Source organism: Coregonus lavaretus (assembly GCF_964263955.1).
Source record: "Coregonus lavaretus genome assembly, chromosome: 21".
Taxonomy (NCBI): Eukaryota; Metazoa; Chordata; class Actinopteri; order Salmoniformes; family Salmonidae; genus Coregonus; species Coregonus lavaretus.
In genome coordinates, this window is record NC_140008.1 from 2,537,634 (window position 1) to 2,555,013 (window position 17,380).

Below are 17,380 nucleotides of genomic sequence, written 5' to 3' on the forward strand. Positions count from 1 at the left end.
CGTTTCCATTGTCTTTACTCATGATAGACTAGTGTTTCCATTATTTGGGGTTTTGATCCTTCTTCCATTCCACTAAATGATTTTCTAAGAAGTGCAGCATTTGCAAAGCATATAGTTTATTGCTTTTTCCTTCACAGACACAAAGATAGAGAGTCAAGAGCAAGATCATGCAATGCAGAACATGAAGACATGTTCAGTTAAGTAAATAAATAAACATGGAATATGCAAACATCAATAAAAAAATCAAAACATAAACACGTTTAAGGCTACCTGATTGTTTCTGGAGTATCATTTTAAAATGTGATGACATAGAATTACAGTAGACAGTCATCATTGTCCTATTTGCAATGCATATCAGTGAGGGTAGGCCTACTCCCAAAGCCTGTATCAAGGGGCATTACATAAACAATCTCTGGTACCCCTAGTGATGGCAGTGACTTCTCTCTGTAGTTGAGACTTTCCTCAGTACCTCTAGACTGAACTGGTAGGTCAGTTTCTTCTTGACCTTTTTGATCTCTCCCGTCTTGCCGTAGTTCCGCAGGGCCCTGGCCATCTTCTGATAGGTCATCTTCTTCCTGTTTCCTTTCTGCGTGCCCCATCGATTAGCCAGAGTCTCCTTGTGTTTAGAAGAGAACTGGAAGATACCTTTCTCTTTGTCCGCCCACCACACGCTGTCCTTCATGTCTCCTTTCCTCAGCAGATCCAGCAGGAACTGGTACAGGCGGGTCTTTCTCTTGCTACCTGGATAGAGAGATATGGTAGAGATATTGGAGATAAGGGATTCATATGGGATTACATTTTCTCATAATTCCTCCAGTTTCAACTGCACCCCGGGGTAGTGGGCGTGTGGAATGGAGTGGGTGTGTCAAAAGCGCTCTGCTATAGGTTAGAGGTTTCGACTAGATGGTATACAGTTTATGTCAGAATTGACTTTTCGTAGCTCGTTAGGAGAACTTACGCAGCAGGTTAGGATAATTAACGTAGCGGGTTAGGATAATTAGGGTAAGGTTAGGAAAAGTTTTAGGGGTTAGCTAAAAGCCAGAGCGGGTTAGGCAGAGCAGTAATATCTGACCAATTAGCTGCTTGCTTTCGAAACGCCCACTCCTTTCGACACACCCACTCGTTTCCACATGCCCATACTCCGGTTAAACGTTACTGTTGGTTATGTTTTGATTATAATTATGATAGTAAATATTTGCATTGACAGTGATCCCTGTATGGAATAGGACCCTACCCAGCCAACAAAACTATTATGGCCGAAATCCAGCCCACATCTACCAGGTATTACGGCCCAGTTAAAATTATGGTCCAGAAGTGGGCCAGATTAGCCATATCAGTCAACCAGTCAATCAGTCAGTCAGCCAGATCAGCCAGATCAGTCAATCAGTCAGTCAGCCAGATCAGTCAATCAGTCAGCCAGTCAGCCAGATCATTTACATTTACATTTACGTCATTTAGCAGACGCTCTTATCCAGAGCGACTTACAAATAGATCAGTCAATCAGTCAGCCAGTCAGCCAGATCAGTCAATCAGTCAGTCAGCCAGATCAGTCAATCAGTCAGTCAGCCAGATCAGTCAATCAGTCAGTCAATCAGTCAGTCAGCCAGATCAGTCAATCAGTCAGTCAGCCAGATCAGTCAATCAGTCAGTCAGCCAGATCAGTCAGTCATTCAGTAAGTCAGGACTCACTGGAGTCACCCCCAGAGGGGACATGGTCTCCGTAGTCCTCCTCCTCTCCCTCAGACACCTCCAGTGGGGGGCTGTGGCCCCCAGGTCTCTCCTCCTCTGAGCAGTAGTGGCTCGGGGACACGGGGGCCTGCTGATGGTAAAACACCGTGCGGCTGTAATACGGCATCTGTGGAGAAGAATGGACAGATCATTTGATAGATGGTTGTACGGTATGTTTTGTTTAGCATCTATATGACAATATAACACACATTTTGGGGCGCCATTTTGAGCACTAGTTCTGAATGAAAGTATGGAAAACCTCCACCTGTTGTAGCCTCTTTATCTAGGCAGGCCCCCCGAAATCTAAATATTTCAAATTAAAATCTATTTTTCACATGCGCCGAATACAACAGGTGTAGACTTAACCGTGAAATGCTTGCTTACGAGCCCTTAACCAACAATGCAGAGTAAAAAAAATAGGTCCTTGATTCTGTAGGCTTTAATATTGTGTTTGCTTTGATTACTCTGTGATTTGGTGATCACATCCACATCTCCTGTATACATAACCGTTGCTTAGTAGACTGGCCTGAGAGACTGTCTGATTGTGTTACTTTGGAAATGTCAAAATGGTCCGTCATCTCACTAAAAGAGGAAGTAGTGGAAGGGCAACTAAATATAATCTAAAAACAATTGCCAATAGCACAATGGACAGACAGTCATACATGAGAAATACCCTTAAAAGTCCAGGCCAAATGTTTTGGAGACTGATTTTTATTTACATCATTCTGTGGGGATTTACTTCTTATCACAAATGCAAAGTCATTCTCCTATAGCCCCCAAAGCCATTCTCCTATAGCCCCCAAAGCATTTTCCTACAGCCCCCAAAGCATTCTCCTATAGCCCCCAAAGCATTCTCCTACAGCCCCCAAAGCCATTCTCCTATAGCCCCCAAAGCCATTCTCCTATAGCCCCCAAAGCATTTTCCTACAGCCCCCAAAGCATTCTCCTACAGCCCCCAAAGCATTCTCCTATAGCCCCCAAAGCATTCTCCTATAGCCCCCAAAGCCATTCTCCTATAGCCCCCAAAGCATTCTCCTATAGCCCCCAAAGCATTCTCCTACAGCCCCCAAAGCCATTCTCCTACAGCCCCCAAAGCCATTCTCCTATAGCCCCCAAAGCATTCTCCTATAGCCCCCAAAGAATTCTCCTATAGCCCCCAAAGCATTCTCCTATAGCCCCCAAAGACATTATCCTATAGCCCCCAAAGTCATTCTCCTATAGCCCCCAAAGCATTCTCCTATAGCCCCCAAAGCATTCTCCTATAGCCCCCAAAGCCATTCTCCTATAGCCCCCAAAGCATTCTCCTATAGCCCCCAAAGCATTCTCCTATAGCCCCCAAAGCCATTCTCCTATAGCCCCCAAAGCCATTCTCCTACAGCCCCCAAAGCCATTCTCAAATAGCCCCCAAAGCATTCTCCTATAGCCCCCAAAGCCATTCTCCTATAGCCCCCAAAGCCATTCTCAAATAGCCCCCAAAGCATTCTCCTATAGCCCCCAAAGCATTCTCCTATAGCCCCCAAAGCATTCTCCTATAGCCCCCAAAGCCATTCTCCTACAACCCCCAAAGCCATTCTCCTACAGCCCCCAAAGCATTCTCCTACAGCCCCCAAAGCATTCATAGCCCCCAAAGACATTCTCCTACAGCCCCCAAAGCCTTTCTCCTATAGCCCCCAAAGCATTCTCCTATAGCCCCCAAAGACATTCTCCTACAGCCCCCAAAGCATTCTCCTATAGCCCCCAAAGCATTCTCCTATAGCCCCCAAAGCCTTTCTCCTATAGCCCCCAAAGCCATTCTCAAATAGCCCCCAAAGCAATTATTCTATACATCTTTGATTTAACAGTTGCATTGTACATTTGTATTTGATCAGGCTTTCCTCACCCACTCACAGCAGTGCCTCAGATGATGTCTCAATAAGGAGGTTGAGTAAATGAGGTGTAGCCTAGGCTATCCACAGCCCTGCGGTTGGTGAGTGTGCACTATTCTGCTGCTCTATCCTCGCTAGGCTAGTGGTCCTGGCTAAATGTACCCTCATGAGGGTCGTGGCTAAATGTACCCTCATGAGGGTCGTGGCTAAATGTACCCTCATGAGGGTCGTGGCTAAATGTACCCTCATGAGGGTCGTGGCTAAATGTACCCTCATGAGGGTCCTGGCTAAATGTACCCTCATGAGGGTCCTGGCTAAATGTACCCTCATGAGGGTCGTGGCTAAATGTACCCTCATGAGGGTCATGGCTAAATGTACCCTCATGAGGGTCGTGGTTAAATGTACCCTCATGAGGGTCATGGCTAAATATACCCTCATTAGGGTCCTGGCTAAATGTACCCTCATGAGGGTCGTGGCTAAATGTACCCTCATGAGGGTCGTGACTAAATGTACCCTCATGAGGGTCGTGAATAAATGTACCCTCATGAGGGTCATGGCTAAATGTACCCTCATGAGGGTCGTGGCTAAATGTACCCTCATGGGGGTCCTGGCTAAATGTACCCTCATGAGGGTCGTGGCTAAATGTACCCTCATGTGGGTCAAGGCTAAATGTACCCTCATGAGGGTTGTGGCTAAATGTACCCTCATGGGGGTCCTGGCTAAATGTACCCTCATGAGGGTCGTGGATAAATGTACCCTCATGAGGGTCGTGGCTAAATGTACCCTCATGAGGGTCCTGGCTAAATGTACCCTCATGGGGGTCGTGGATAAATGTACCCTCATGAGGGTCGTGGCTAAATGTACCCTCATGAGGGTTGTGGATAAATGTACCCTCATGAGGGTCGTGGCTAAATGTACCCTCATGAGGGTCCTGGCTAAATGTACCCTCATGGGGGTCATGAATAAATGTACCCTCATGAGGGTCGTGGCTAAATGTACCATCATGAGGGTCGTGGCTAAATATACCCTCATGAGGGTTGTGGATAAATGTACCCTCATGAGGGTCGTGTTAAATGTACCCTCATGAGGGTCGTGGATAAAATGTACCCTCATGAGGGTCGTGGCTAAATGTACCCTCATGAGGGTCCTGGCTAAATGTACCCTCATGGGGGTCGTGGCTAAATGTACCCTCATGAGGGTCGTGTCTAAATGTACCCTCATGGGGGTCGTGGTAAATGTACCCTCATGAGGGTCGTAGCTAAATGTACCATCATGAGGGTCGTGGCTAAATGTACCCTCATGAGGGTCGTGGCTAAATGTACCCTCATGAGGGTCGTGGATAAAATGTACCCTCATGAGGGTCGTGGCTAAATGTACCCTCATGGGGGTCGTGGCTAAATGTACCCTCATGAGGGTCCTGGCTAAATGTACCCTCATGAGGGTCCTGGCTAAATGTACCCTCATGGGGGTCGTGGATAAATGTACCCTCATGAGGGTCCTGGCTAAATGTACCCTCATGGGGGTCGTGGATAAATGTACCCTCATGAGGGTCCTGGCTAAATGTACCCTCATGGGGGTCGTGGATAAATGTACCCTCATGAGGGTCGTGGCTAAATGTACCCTCATGAGGGTCGTGGCTAAATGTACCCTCACTCAGGAAAAGCGCATCGTTGAGCAACCCACTACCAGCACAGACAACTATCACATTACATCCAGTCATCTCTCTGCCCTCCCTCTCAAAGACAGAGAGGATTATCTCTAGATATTGGATATTGTTGATAGTGATAATGTATACCACTATAGTATAAAAGGCCTGGGAATCTTTCTTCATAGGCTGTGTGTTAGGCCATCTGTCAGAGTTGCTTTATCCCAATAGGTATTTTATATTTTTCACAGCTTTGACACTGTTCTCATCTGAAATACTAATTTCATATACATACAGTATAAGTTGTCAAGATGGTCAGAGACAGAGTTGGACTAACCTGTGGGGAGATGGGTAGGGGTCCCAGTCCTGGGCCTACTAGAGGTGGACTAACCTGTGGGGAGATGGGTAGGGTCCCAGTCCTGGGCCTACTAGAGGTGGACTAACCTGTGGGGAGATGGGTAGGGGTCCCAGTCCTGGGCCTACTAGAGGTGGACTAACCTGTGGGGAGATGGGTAGGGGTCCCAGTCCTGGGCCTACTAGAGGCAGGTGGAGGGTGTCGGTATCGGGGTAACGATAGGGTTGGAGGAGCTGTTGGGAATGGACACTCTGTAGCTCTGTCAGGTGACTCTCTTGTGAGGAGGTGTCCAACAAGTCCCTCTGGTGCATGCCCCGGTCAGAGTGGTAGTCCCAGCCATGGTCTAAACCAGAAGAGAGACATAACATATTATGGGCGGCAGGTGGCTCAGTGGTTAAGAGCGTTGTGCCAGTAACCGAAAGGTCGCTGGTTCTAATCCCCGAGCCGACTAGGTGAAAAAATCTGTCGATGTGCCCTTGAGCAAGGCACTTAACCCTAATTGCTCATGTAAGTCGCTCTGGATAAGAGCGTCTGCTAAATGACTAAAAATGTAAAAAAATAAGCGTTGATGTGACATTTATAAAGGCTCGCACATACTTACAGCTATAAAGCATTATACTGGCAGGCTTTAAGTAATGTGTTACCGTAATTTATTTTCAATGAGGACGATTGGAATTTCAATTGTTTATTTGCTAAATTGACTGAATTGAATTGAACCCTATTGGACAGCTATTCAGTCTTTAACGTGTGAAGCTTTATCATTATATTCATAGTGTGTGTTTTTTCCCACTCACCATCGTGAAGTTCTCCAACATTGGTGAGATATGAGTATAACTCTACTGGTGGTCGATAAATCTCAGGTTCATATGAGATTATTTCTTCAGATGCCTTTGGGAAAGAAAGATTTAAAATAATACATCTTATGCATGTCAAAAATGAAGGTAGATAGCAAAAGTTTATGTGTTTCTAGAATGGGTCATTCTTATGTACTCTAGGCTGAGTACATATCTTGCTAGTGAGATATGGTGTAATACACATCTCATTGGATATGAATACAAAGTTTATTATATATTTAACAAAATCACAATGAACAGCTTGTAAATTTTTGACAATTTACCCACATTTGACTTATTTACAATTTAGCACATTTCATATGTACTTTTTTACACATTTCTCAGCCACATTTGCAACAAACAAAAGATCACACACAATACTTACAGATGGAATTATGTAGCTTTCCATCATATGCATGAAGATGACTTTGCAAACCTGTGCGTGTCAGCTCTTGTCTTTCAAAATCACGCAGTTATAATCATGAAATAACTGAGAAATATCCTTTGATTTAATTCCCTTGAATTTTGATTGAGTTTCTGATCGGAGTCCTTTAGTTTCAAATGCAATACAGTTGACCTCTATCAGCCCAAACAGAGCTGAAAAACAATGCTGGGAGCATTAAACCAACAACATACTGTACTTCCACTTTTTTTCTTCTTCATCTGATTCCTGACAGTTGCTGATTTGTCAGAGGATGTGAACCAATCACATTCACGTTCATGGGTTTGGTTTCACCGTTTTCTGCCTAGATTCTTAACCATGGGTCAACCTATCGTTCAGGCTTTTGACTATTATATTTGGTAAATGCACTAAAATAATTGAACATAAAACATGTTTTTACTTGTGGGAGAGTTATAGCAGACCTACTGTATATAACAGTGATATACTTGTAACGGTATTGTCAGTATCTACAATAACAGAGATGTTCTTGTAACGGTATTGTCAGTATCTACAATAACAGAGATATTCTTGTAACGGTATTGTCAGTATCTACAATAACAGAGATGTTCTTGTAACGGTATTGTCAGTATCTACAATAACAGAGATATTCTTGTGACGGTATTGTCAGTATCTACAATAACAGAGATATTCTTGTGACGGTATTGTCAGTATCTACAATAGCGGTGATATTATTCTTGTAACGTTATTGTCAGTATCTACTATAGCGGTGATATTATTATTGTAACGTTACTGTCAGTATCTACTATAGCGGTGATATTATTCTTGTAACGTTATTGTCAGTATCTACTTTAAGCATTGACTTAGAGAAGAGGTTATTGTTGAAGAGTTTTTGAGAGAAGTCCAAACCAAAAGTGAAGTTGGGAAAGCGCCACTTCCCTTTTTAATTAAAGGCCCAGTACTATATAATAATATAATACATTGGAGGAAGTGACACGGTGACACACAGAGATACAGAGAAATGGATTGTATTAACAAAGTGAGTAATAGCATAAAGGTCTGTATGTTACGATACCATTGCTAGGCTACATGCATGTGTCCACTTTATAAAGATGACAGGTCCATTTAAAGACTCATGGCTTTGACATTTAAACATGCGCACGCACACGCATGCACGAACACACATACACACACACACACACACACACACACACACACACACACACACACACACACACACACACACACACACACACACACACACACACACACACACACACACACACACACACACACACACACACACACACACACACTCTTAAATGAGGAACTATGATTGAACTAACAGATTCAATTCCTCATTAGATACATGTGTGATGACAGTGAGGAAAACAACTGCAAGCCGCCACGACACAAAGTTTCCTGGGAACCAAGATGCATAGCTTGAATTGTATAGTTTACGTACATGAAGGTACAGAAAGACGATCATTATTCTCATGATTGGTGGAGACAAGAGTGTTTTTTGTTTTTTGGACAGTTGCATCACATTGCTGGCCTCAGGCCTGTTGTTACACTGGTTGTTTTTGGACCCCCAGATTATCTTTAAAAAACTATATTTTGTATAGATCTGCTTTAAACAAGAGGTTAGTGTCATCAGTAACAGATATCCTATTGCTGTCAATGTGTGAAGATTCTTGTGTAGATCTGCAGAAAAACACTGTCTCTCTCTTGCACAACAGCTCTTAAAGCGTCTTCACAGTCTATCTCAGTCCCCAATGGCACCATTTTCCCTGTACAGATGTAGGATCTTAATTTGATCGTGTTGCAGGAGAACTTTCCTGCAATGCAGGACATTTTAAACTTGTAGTGTATTTGAGGTTTAAAAAGGCTTCTGAATTTTGTAATTTCCACTTTAAAATGTCAGACTTGATTTTCCCTTACAAAAAATGTATCGACCCATACAAAAATGTCCAATAATTATAATCCACATAATAATTCACATTTCCTGTTGCTGCAGCATTCTTTTCCTGTTGTAGCAAACTCTGGTCGAAAGTAGTGCACTATATAGGGAATAGGGTGCCATTTTGGATGAATCATTTGTCTCAGCTAAACTAATCTGAAATTATGGAAAAACACAGCATGAGGTCAGTTAGGAAAAAAAACCTATAAGGCCTTTATCAGGGTTTTATCATTTATTTAAGAATAGAAGGAAACTCCCAGAAATCACGCACACACAAGCGCACTTACACACACATACAGTGGGGAGAACAAGTATTTGATACACTGCCGAATTTGCATTTTATTGCATGACATAAGTATTTGATACATCAGAAAAGCAGAACTTAATATTTGGTACAGAAACCTTTGTTTGCAATTACAGAGATCATACGTTTCCTGTAGGTCTTGACCAGGTTTGCACACACTGCAGCAGGGATTTTGGCCCACTCCTCCATACAAACCTTCTCCAGATCCTTCAGGTTTCGGGGCTGTCGCTGGGCAATACGGACTTTCAGCTCCTCCAAAGATTTTCTATTGGGTTCAGGTCTGGAGACTGGCTCGGCCACTCCAGGACCTTGAAATGCTTCTTACGGAGCCACTCCTTAGTTGCCCTGGCTGTGTGTTTCGGGTCGTTGTCATGCTGGAAGACCCAGCCACGACCCATCTTCAATGCTCTTACTGAGGGAAGGATTTTTTATTTTTTTTTCCTTCTTCTTCCTCCAAACACGGCGAGTGGAGTTTAGACCAAAAAGCTCTATTTTTGTCTCATCAGACCCCATGACCTTCTCCCATTCCTCCTCTGGATCATCCAGATGGTCATTGGCAAACTTCAGACGGGCCTGGACATGCGCTGGCTTGAGCAGGGGGACCTTGCGTGCGCTGCAGGATTTTAATGCATGACGGTGTAGTGTGTTACTAATGGTTTTATTTGAGACTGTGGTCCCAGCTCTCTTCAGGTCATTGACCAGGTCCTGCCGTGTAGTTCTGGGCTGATCCCTCACCTTCCTCATGATCATTGATGCCCCACGAGGTGAGATCTTGCATGGAGCCCCAGACCGAGGGTGATTGACCGTCATCTTGAACTTCTTCCATTTTCTAATAATTGCGTCAACAGTTGTTGCCTTCTCACCAAGCTGCTTGCCTATTGTCCTGTAGCCCATCCCAGCCTTGTGCAGGTCTACAATTGTATCCCTGATGTCCTTACACAGCTCTCTGGTCTTGGCCATTGTAGAGAGGTTGGAGTCTGTTTGATTGTGTGTGTGGACAGGTGTCTTTTATACAGGTAACGAGTTCAAACAGGTGCAGTTAATACAGGTAATGAGTGGAGAACAGGAGGGCTTCTTAAAGAAAAACGAACAGGTCTGTGAGAGCCGGAATTCTTACTGGTTGGTAGGTGATCAAATACTTATGTCATGCAATAAAATGCAAATTAATTACTTAAAAATCATACAATGTGATTTTCTGGATTTTTGTTTTAGATTCCGTCTCTCACAGTTGAAGTGTACCTATGATAAAAATTGCAGACCTCTACATGCTTGGTAAGTAGGAAAACCTGCAAGATCAGCAGTGTATCAAATACTTGTTCTCCCCACTGTACACACAAGCACAGATGTGAACTCTCCTCTCTCTCTCTCTCTCTCTCTCTCTCTCTCTCTCTCTCTCTCTCTCTCTCTCTCTCTCTCTCTCTCTCTCTCTCTCTCTCTCTCTCTCTCATGACTCAAAGACACAAGGGTTGCAGGAGCCATGCCAACCAGACTCACCAACCACCAAACAAACACAACACAGCTCAACTCCAGCCGGCCCCACAGAAACAAACATGGCTACCTGAAGGGTGGAGGGAAACAAACATGGCTACCTGAAGGGTGGAGGGAAGACGGTGATGTGTTGAGTTGTTTGGGTATCAGTCCTAAAACTATTCTGTTAGAATGTACTGTAAACGGTATCTCTTCCTTTATTTATTTGACTATATGGACAGTGAATAGTATTGTGTTGGCTGATGCATTATTATAAAAATGTTTGCTCTGTCTCCATCTGCTGGCATCGACTAGTGGACTCGCTAATAAATCCCTCGAGCAATATTGGGCAGACCTACAGCAAGAGAGAAAGGAACCAAAATACAGGCCCGTCCTGATATCATCACCGAATGTTTTTTTTTTTTTTATAACGTAATGTTTACTGCTATTTGGTCGTACTGGGACAATTAACGATAGTGTTTGTGATCTGTTGTCAATAATGGCCTAGGAATATATCATTACACGGTCATCACAGTATTATCAGCTTGATGCTGCGGCAGAGAGCGACCACATTCCCCCGCACGAGCCATTGATTGCTGTCCCGCGGAAGGAATTATCCAGGCAGCTGGCACGAGAGAGGAACCGGAGGAATCTCTTCTTATACCGCGTGCAGCTGGGAACATCATGTCTGCTATGAGGACATTGACGGCTGCGGGGCTATCTTTGTCTTTTTGCGCCTTGGGACTCATAGCAGTCGCAATATGTACTGACAATTGGTACGAGACGGATGCGAGGAGGCACAAGGAACGTTGTAAGAATTATTCCAACAAAAGAAACGACCCTGGATTCATCTATATCTCCAACCAGAACCTCCCACTCCGTATGCTACCGAAGGAGAATAACGTGGAGAGGAAGGGGTCGAGTGGGGGAGTCCTCCTGCGGGCTAAGCGGCACTTTTTGCCCCCTGCCCCGGCCATGGAGTCCCTCTGCAGTCGGCAGTACAACTCCACAATCTCCGGGCTGTGGAGGAAATGTCATCGAGAGGGATTCGACCTGGAGACGGAGGATCTCATCTTTAAAGGTTTCATCATTTGATCACGTCATATCATACACACTATACTGTTTATATATATATATAATGTCAGTGGCGCAATTGTCTGTTTACAAGGCGTTTTTTATTCTCACTGATGTGGTGAACAGAGCGAATCATCATCGGAATTTGAGCGCTGCATGAGGCGCTATCCGAGGTGCTGAATGCTGATCTAGCGGTTAGCGGTCCGCCCACATTCAAGGCCTACGCAGCAGCAACAACAACAACAACACGGCTTTTCATCCATCATTTGATAATGTGACACCAATGTTGATGTTTGATTTATTTGTGTCATCTCAACGTTGTGTCAGTGTGTTCATGGGGTCGCATTGTACTAGAATTGGCACCTCTTTTTTGGTGTTTTTGGAGATAAACCTATAGGCTACAGAGCCGCAGCTAAGACGGGAGGCCAATGTAAAAACACTGAATATAAACACTGAATGTGAATATATGTGGTGAAACTATGGTTCATGCTGCTAGCCAATTTTTTTTTTTTATCAGGTAGGCTACACATGCAATAATATTTGTAATTTCAATATGGCCTCTCCATGTGAAACTATGTTGTTTTTGTTCCTTCTCTGTAGGTTTGGTTCAGCGCTGCACACCAATAAAATACTACTACTCCTCTTTAGCCCTCCCCAGAAATCTGAACATCAATATAACCAAGACTATTCGTCAGGATGAGTGGCATGCGCTCCGTAAGTTACCGCGGTAACCCTTTCAATCTCCATCTGGTGAATTAGAAAGGTCTACAATGGCAGCTATGGTTGGAAATATGGAGGGGTTAGGGATGGGTGGGAACCCCCATAACAAATCTGGGTCACACTTTATTTAGATAGTCCGGATTGTCATACTATCAAAAAAAAAAAAACGATCTGTTGATAAACAACTGCTTGCTAAGGTTATGGTTAGGGTTCGGTTTGGAATAAGGGTTAGGGTTAGGGTTAGCAGACAGTTATTTGAAATGTTACTGATAGTCTGTAGAGCATCTACAGATGGACTATCCAAATAAAGTGTTACCCAAATCAGCCCCTCCCCCGTCCATTAGAATTGAAATAGCAATGTGGGCCCTCCCACAATTGTCAAAGATATTGACATCAATTACTCCCAAGACACATTGAGCACCCTCAACAGTCAATGTGTAATTCCAACCCTTCCGTCTAACTAACTTGGCACCACCACAGCAAAATAAATGATTTTTATATCATGTTGACATATTAATTTCTTCATCCAATTCCTCTCTCCCTGTGTAGACCTGCAGAGAATGACAGCCAGTTTCATCGGCATGGCCGTGTCCATCATCCTGTTTGGCTGGGTGATTGGAGCTCTGGGTTGTTGTAAGCAGCATGACCTGATGCAGTACGTAGCTGGACTCCTGTTTCTCATGGGAGGTGAGTTCTGAGAGAGCTGTTTCACTCAAACGCGCGCACAGAATGCTGTGCATAGCTGGACTGCTCTTCCTCCTGGGAGGTGAATGAGAAATGCTGTACACAGAATACATAGCATCATCCTACTGGGGAGACATATTCTGAATTCTAAATCTACCTCTAGTCTAGCCCCTATACTCACATAGTGAAATGTGTTGTTTTACAGGGTCAGCCAAAGTAGTACAGCACCCCTGAAGCAAATTAGGGTTATCAAATCAAATCAAACAATATTTGCCACATGCGCCGAATACAACAGTGAAATGCTTACTTACCTTAACCAACAATGCAGGTTTAAGAAAAATAAGTTTTAAGTAAGTTAAGTGCCTTGCTCAAGGGCACATCGACAGATTTTTCACCTTGTCTGCTCAGGTACAGTGGGGAAAAAAAGTATTTAGTCAGCCACCAATTGTGCAAGTTCTCCCACTTAAGAAGATGAGAGAGGCCTGTAATTTTCATCATAGGTACACGTCAACTATGACAGACAAAATGAGGAAAAAAAATCCAGAAAATCACATTGTAGGATTTTTAATGAATTTATTTGCAAATTATGGTGGAAAATAAGTATTTGGTCACATACAAACAAGCAAGATTTCTGGCTCTCACAGACCTGTAACTTCTTCTTTAAGAGGCTCCTCTGTCCTCCACTCGTTACCTGTATTAATGGCACCTGTTTGAACTTGTTATCAGTATAAAAGACACCTGTCCACAACCTCAAACAGTCACACTCCAAACTCCACAATGGCCAAGACCAAAGAGCTGTCAAAGGACACCAGCAACAAAATTGTAGACCTGCACCAGGCTGGGAAGACTGAATCTGCAATAGGTAAGCAGCTTGGTTTGAAGAAATCAACTGTGGGAGCAATTATTAGGAAATGGAAGACATACAAGACCACTGATAATCTCCTTCAATCTGGGGCTCCACGCAAGATCTCACCCCATGGGGTCAAAATGATCACAAGAACGGTGAGCAAAAATCCCAGAACCACACGGGGGGACCTAGTGAATGACCTGCAGAGAGCTGGGACCAAAGTAACAAAGCCTACCATCAGTAACACACTACGCCGCCAGGGACTCAAATCCTGCAGTGCCAGACGTGTCCCCCTGCTTAAGCCAGTACATGTCCAGGCCCGTCTGAAGTTTGCTAGAGTGCATTTGGATGATCCAGAAGAGGATTGGGAGAATGTCATATGGTCAGATGAAACCAAAATATAACTTTTTGGTAAAAACTCAACTCGTCGTGTTTGGAGGACAAATAATGCTGAGTTGCATCCAAAGAACACCATACCTACTGTGAAGCATGGAGGTGGAAACATCATGCTTTGGGGCTGTTTTCCTGCAAAGGGACCAGGACGACTGATCCGTGTAAAGGAAAGAATGAATGGGGCCATGTATCGTGAGATTTTGAGTGAAAACTTCCTTCCATCAGCAAGGGCATTGAAGATGAAACGTGGCTGGGTCTTTCAGCATGACAATGATCCCAAACACACCGCCCGGGCAACGAAGGAGTGGCTTCGTAAGAAGCATTTCAAGGTCCTGGAGTGGCCTAGCCAGTCTCCAGATCTCAACCCCATAGAAAATCTTTGGAGGGAGTTGAAAGTCCGTGTTGCCCAGCGACAGCCCCAAAACATTACATTTACATTTACGTCATTTAGCAGACGCTCTTATCCAGAGCGACTTACAAATTGGTGCATTCACCCTATAGCCAGTGGGATAACCACTTTACATATTATTATTATTATTTTAAAAAAAATATCCTATCCCAGGTATTCCTTAAAGAGGTGGGGTTTCAAATGTCTCCGGAAGGTGGTGAGTGACTCCGCTGTCCTGGCGTCGTGAGGGAGCTTGTTCCACCATTGGGGTGCCAGAGCAGCGAACAGTTTTGACTGGGCTGAGCGGGAACTATGCTACCGCAGAGGAAGGGGAGCCAGCAGGCCAGAGGTGGATGAACGCAATGCCCTCGTTTGGGTGTAGGGACTGATCAGAGCCTGAAGGTACGGAGGTGCCGTTCCCCTCACAGCTCCATAGGCAAGCACCATGGTCTTGTAACAGATGCAAGATTCAACTGGAAGCCAGTGGAGTGTGCGGAGGAGCGGGGTGACGTGAGAGAACTTGGGAAGGTTGAACACCAGACGGGCTGCGGCATTCTGGATGAGTTGTAGGGGTTTAATGGCACAGGCAGGGAGCCCAGCCAACAGCGAGTTGCAGTAATCCAGACGGGAGATGACAAGTGCCTGGATTAGGACCTGTGCCGCTTCCTGTGTAAGGCAGGGTCGTACTCTCCGAATGTTGTAGAGCATGAACCTACAGGATTGGGTCACCGCCTTGATGTTAGCGGAGAACGACAGGGTGTTGTCCAGGGTCACGCCAAGGCTCTTCGCACTCTGGGAGGAGAACACAACGGAGTTGTCAACCGTGATGGCGAGATCATGGAACGGGCAGTCCTTCCCCGGGAGGAAGAGCAGCTCCGTCTTGCCAAGGTTCAGCTTGAGGTGGTGATCCGTCATCCATACTGATATGTCTGCCAGACATGCAGAGATGCGATTCGCCACCTGGTTATCAGAAGGGGGAAAGGAGAAGATTAGTTGTGTATCGTCAGCGTAGCAATGATAGGAGAGGCCATGTGAGGATATGACAGAGCCAAGTGACTTGGTGTATAGCGAGAATAGGAGAGGGCCTAGAACTGAGCCCTGGGGGACACCAGTGGTGAGAGCACGTGGTGCGGAGACAGCTTCTCGCCACGCCACTTGGTAGGAGCGACCGGTCAGGTAGGACGCAATCCAAGAGTGAGCCGCGCCGGAGATGCCCAGCTCGGAGAGGGTGGAGAGGAGGATCTGATGGTTCACAGTATCAAAGACAGCAGACAGGTCTAGAAGGACAAGAGCAGAGGAGAGAGAGTTAGCTTTAGCAGTGCGGAGAGCCTCCGTGACACAGAGAAGAGCAGTCTCAGTTGAATGACCAGTCCTGAAACCTGACTGGTTTGGATCAAGAAGGTCATTCTGAGAGAGATAGCAAGAGAGTTGGCTAAAGATGGCACGCTCAATAGTTTTGGAAAGAAAAGAAAGAAGGGATACTGGTCTGTAGTTGTTGACATCAGAGGGATCGAGTGTTGTTTTTTGAGAAGGGGTGCAACACTCGCTCTCTTGAAGACGGAAGGGACATAGCCAGCGGTCAAGGATGAGTTGATCAGCGAGGTGAGGTAGGGGAGAAGGTCACCGGAGATGGTCTGGAGAAGAGAGGAAGGGATAGGGTCAAGCGGGCAGGTTGTTGGGCGGCCTGCAGTCACAAGTCGCAAGATTTTATCTGGAGAGAGAGGGGAGAAAGAAGTCAAAGCATAGGGTAGGGCAGTGTGAGCAGGACCAGCAGTGTCATTTGACTTAACAAACGAGGATCGGATGTCGTCAACCTTCTTTTCAAAGTGGTTGACGAAGTCATCCACAGAGAGGGAGGAGGGGGGGGGGGGGGGGGGGAGGATTCAGCAGGTAGGAGAATGTGGCAAAGAGCTTCCTAGGGTTAGAGGCAGATGCTTGGAATTTAGAGTGGTAGAAAGTGGCCTTAGCAGCAGAAACAGATGAAGAAAATGTAGAGAGGAGGGAGTGAAAAGATGCCAGGTCCGCAGGGAGTCTAGTTTTCTTCCATTTCCGCTCAGCTGCCCGGAGCTCTGTTCTGTGAGCTCGCAATGAGTCATCAAGCCACGGAGCTGGAGGGGAGGACCGAGCCGGCCGGGAGGATAGGGGACATAGAGAGTCAAAGGATGCAGAAAGGGAGGAGAGGAGGGTTGAGGAGGCAGAATCAGGAGATTGGAGGGAGAAGGATTGAGCAGAGGGAAGAGATGATAGGATGGAAGAGGAGAGAGTCACTGCTCTAGAGGAGATCTGCATGGAGGAATGGGCCAAAATACCAGCAACAGTGTGTGAAAACCTTGTGAAGACTTACAGAAAACGTTTGACCTGTGTCATTGCCAACAAAGGGTATATAACAAAATATTGAGAAACTTTTGTTATTGACCAAATACTTATTTTCCACCATAATTTGCAAATAAATTCATAAAAAATCCTACAATGTGATTTTCTGGATTTTTTTTCCTCATTTTGTCTGTCATAGTTGACGTTGTACCTATGATGAAAATTATAGGCCTCTCTCATCTTTTTAAGTGGGAGAACTTGCACAATTGGTGGCTGACTAAATACTTTTTTCCCCCACTGTATTTGAACCAGTAACATTTTGGTTACTGGCCCAATGCTCTAGCCGCTAGGATAGGCTAGGCTACCTGCCCTGCCCTCTGATTGGCTGGGTGGGAATTCAGAAT

General features: G+C 45.0%; 3 protein-coding genes across 3 annotated transcripts in view; 1 reads left to right on the plus strand and 2 right to left on the minus strand.

The window, feature by feature from the left end:
• Nucleotides 1–102: 102 nt before the first annotated feature.
• LOC311148570 (transcription factor PU.1-like) lies at nucleotides 103–7,065 on the minus strand. The gene is made up of 5 exons (XM_084185556.1): nucleotides 6,812–7,065; nucleotides 6,388–6,481; nucleotides 5,737–5,936; nucleotides 1,690–1,855; nucleotides 103–741 (listed from the first exon to the last, which is right to left on the minus strand). Exons 1-5 carry the CDS (start codon nucleotides 6,842–6,844, stop codon nucleotides 422–424), a joined length of 813 nt encoding a protein of 270 aa, XP_084041682.1. The 5' UTR covers nucleotides 6,845–7,065; the 3' UTR covers nucleotides 103–421.
• A 4,176-nt stretch (nucleotides 7,066–11,241) lies between these two features.
• LOC311148686 (transmembrane protein 178B-like) lies at nucleotides 11,242–13,049 on the plus strand (the record flags this gene model as incomplete). Its single annotated transcript, XM_084185665.1, has 3 exons — nucleotides 11,242–11,638; nucleotides 12,232–12,345; nucleotides 12,901–13,049. The coding sequence occupies 3 exons, from the start codon at nucleotides 11,242–11,244 to the stop codon at nucleotides 13,047–13,049; spliced, it is 660 nt and encodes a 219-aa protein (XP_084041791.1).
• Nucleotides 13,050–13,059: 10 nt separating this feature from the next.
• Nucleotides 13,060–17,380, minus strand: part of LOC311148687 (anoctamin-3-like) — a gene marked incomplete at both ends in the record, with an annotated part of 98,459 nt that continues 94,138 nt past the window's right edge. Inside the window, one exon of the mRNA XM_084185666.1 lies at nucleotides 13,060–13,131. Coding sequence (XP_084041792.1) covers nucleotides 13,060–13,131 — 72 coding nt within the window. The remainder of the gene's footprint in view (nucleotides 13,132–17,380) is intronic.

Bases quoted from the DNA above. Each gene is read 5' to 3' on its own strand.
- LOC311148570 (XM_084185556.1), bottom strand. From the start codon at position 6,844: ATGCATATGATGGAAAGCTACATAATTCCATCT. The intron at 5,937-6,387 runs GTGAGTGGGAAA...CTTCTGGTTTAG, and splicing joins TGTTGGAGAACTTCACGATG to ACCATGGCTGGGACTACCAC. The intron at 742-1,689 runs GTGAGTCCTGAC...CTCTCTATCCAG, and splicing joins CCCCTCTGGGGGTGACTCCA to GTAGCAAGAGAAAGACCCGC.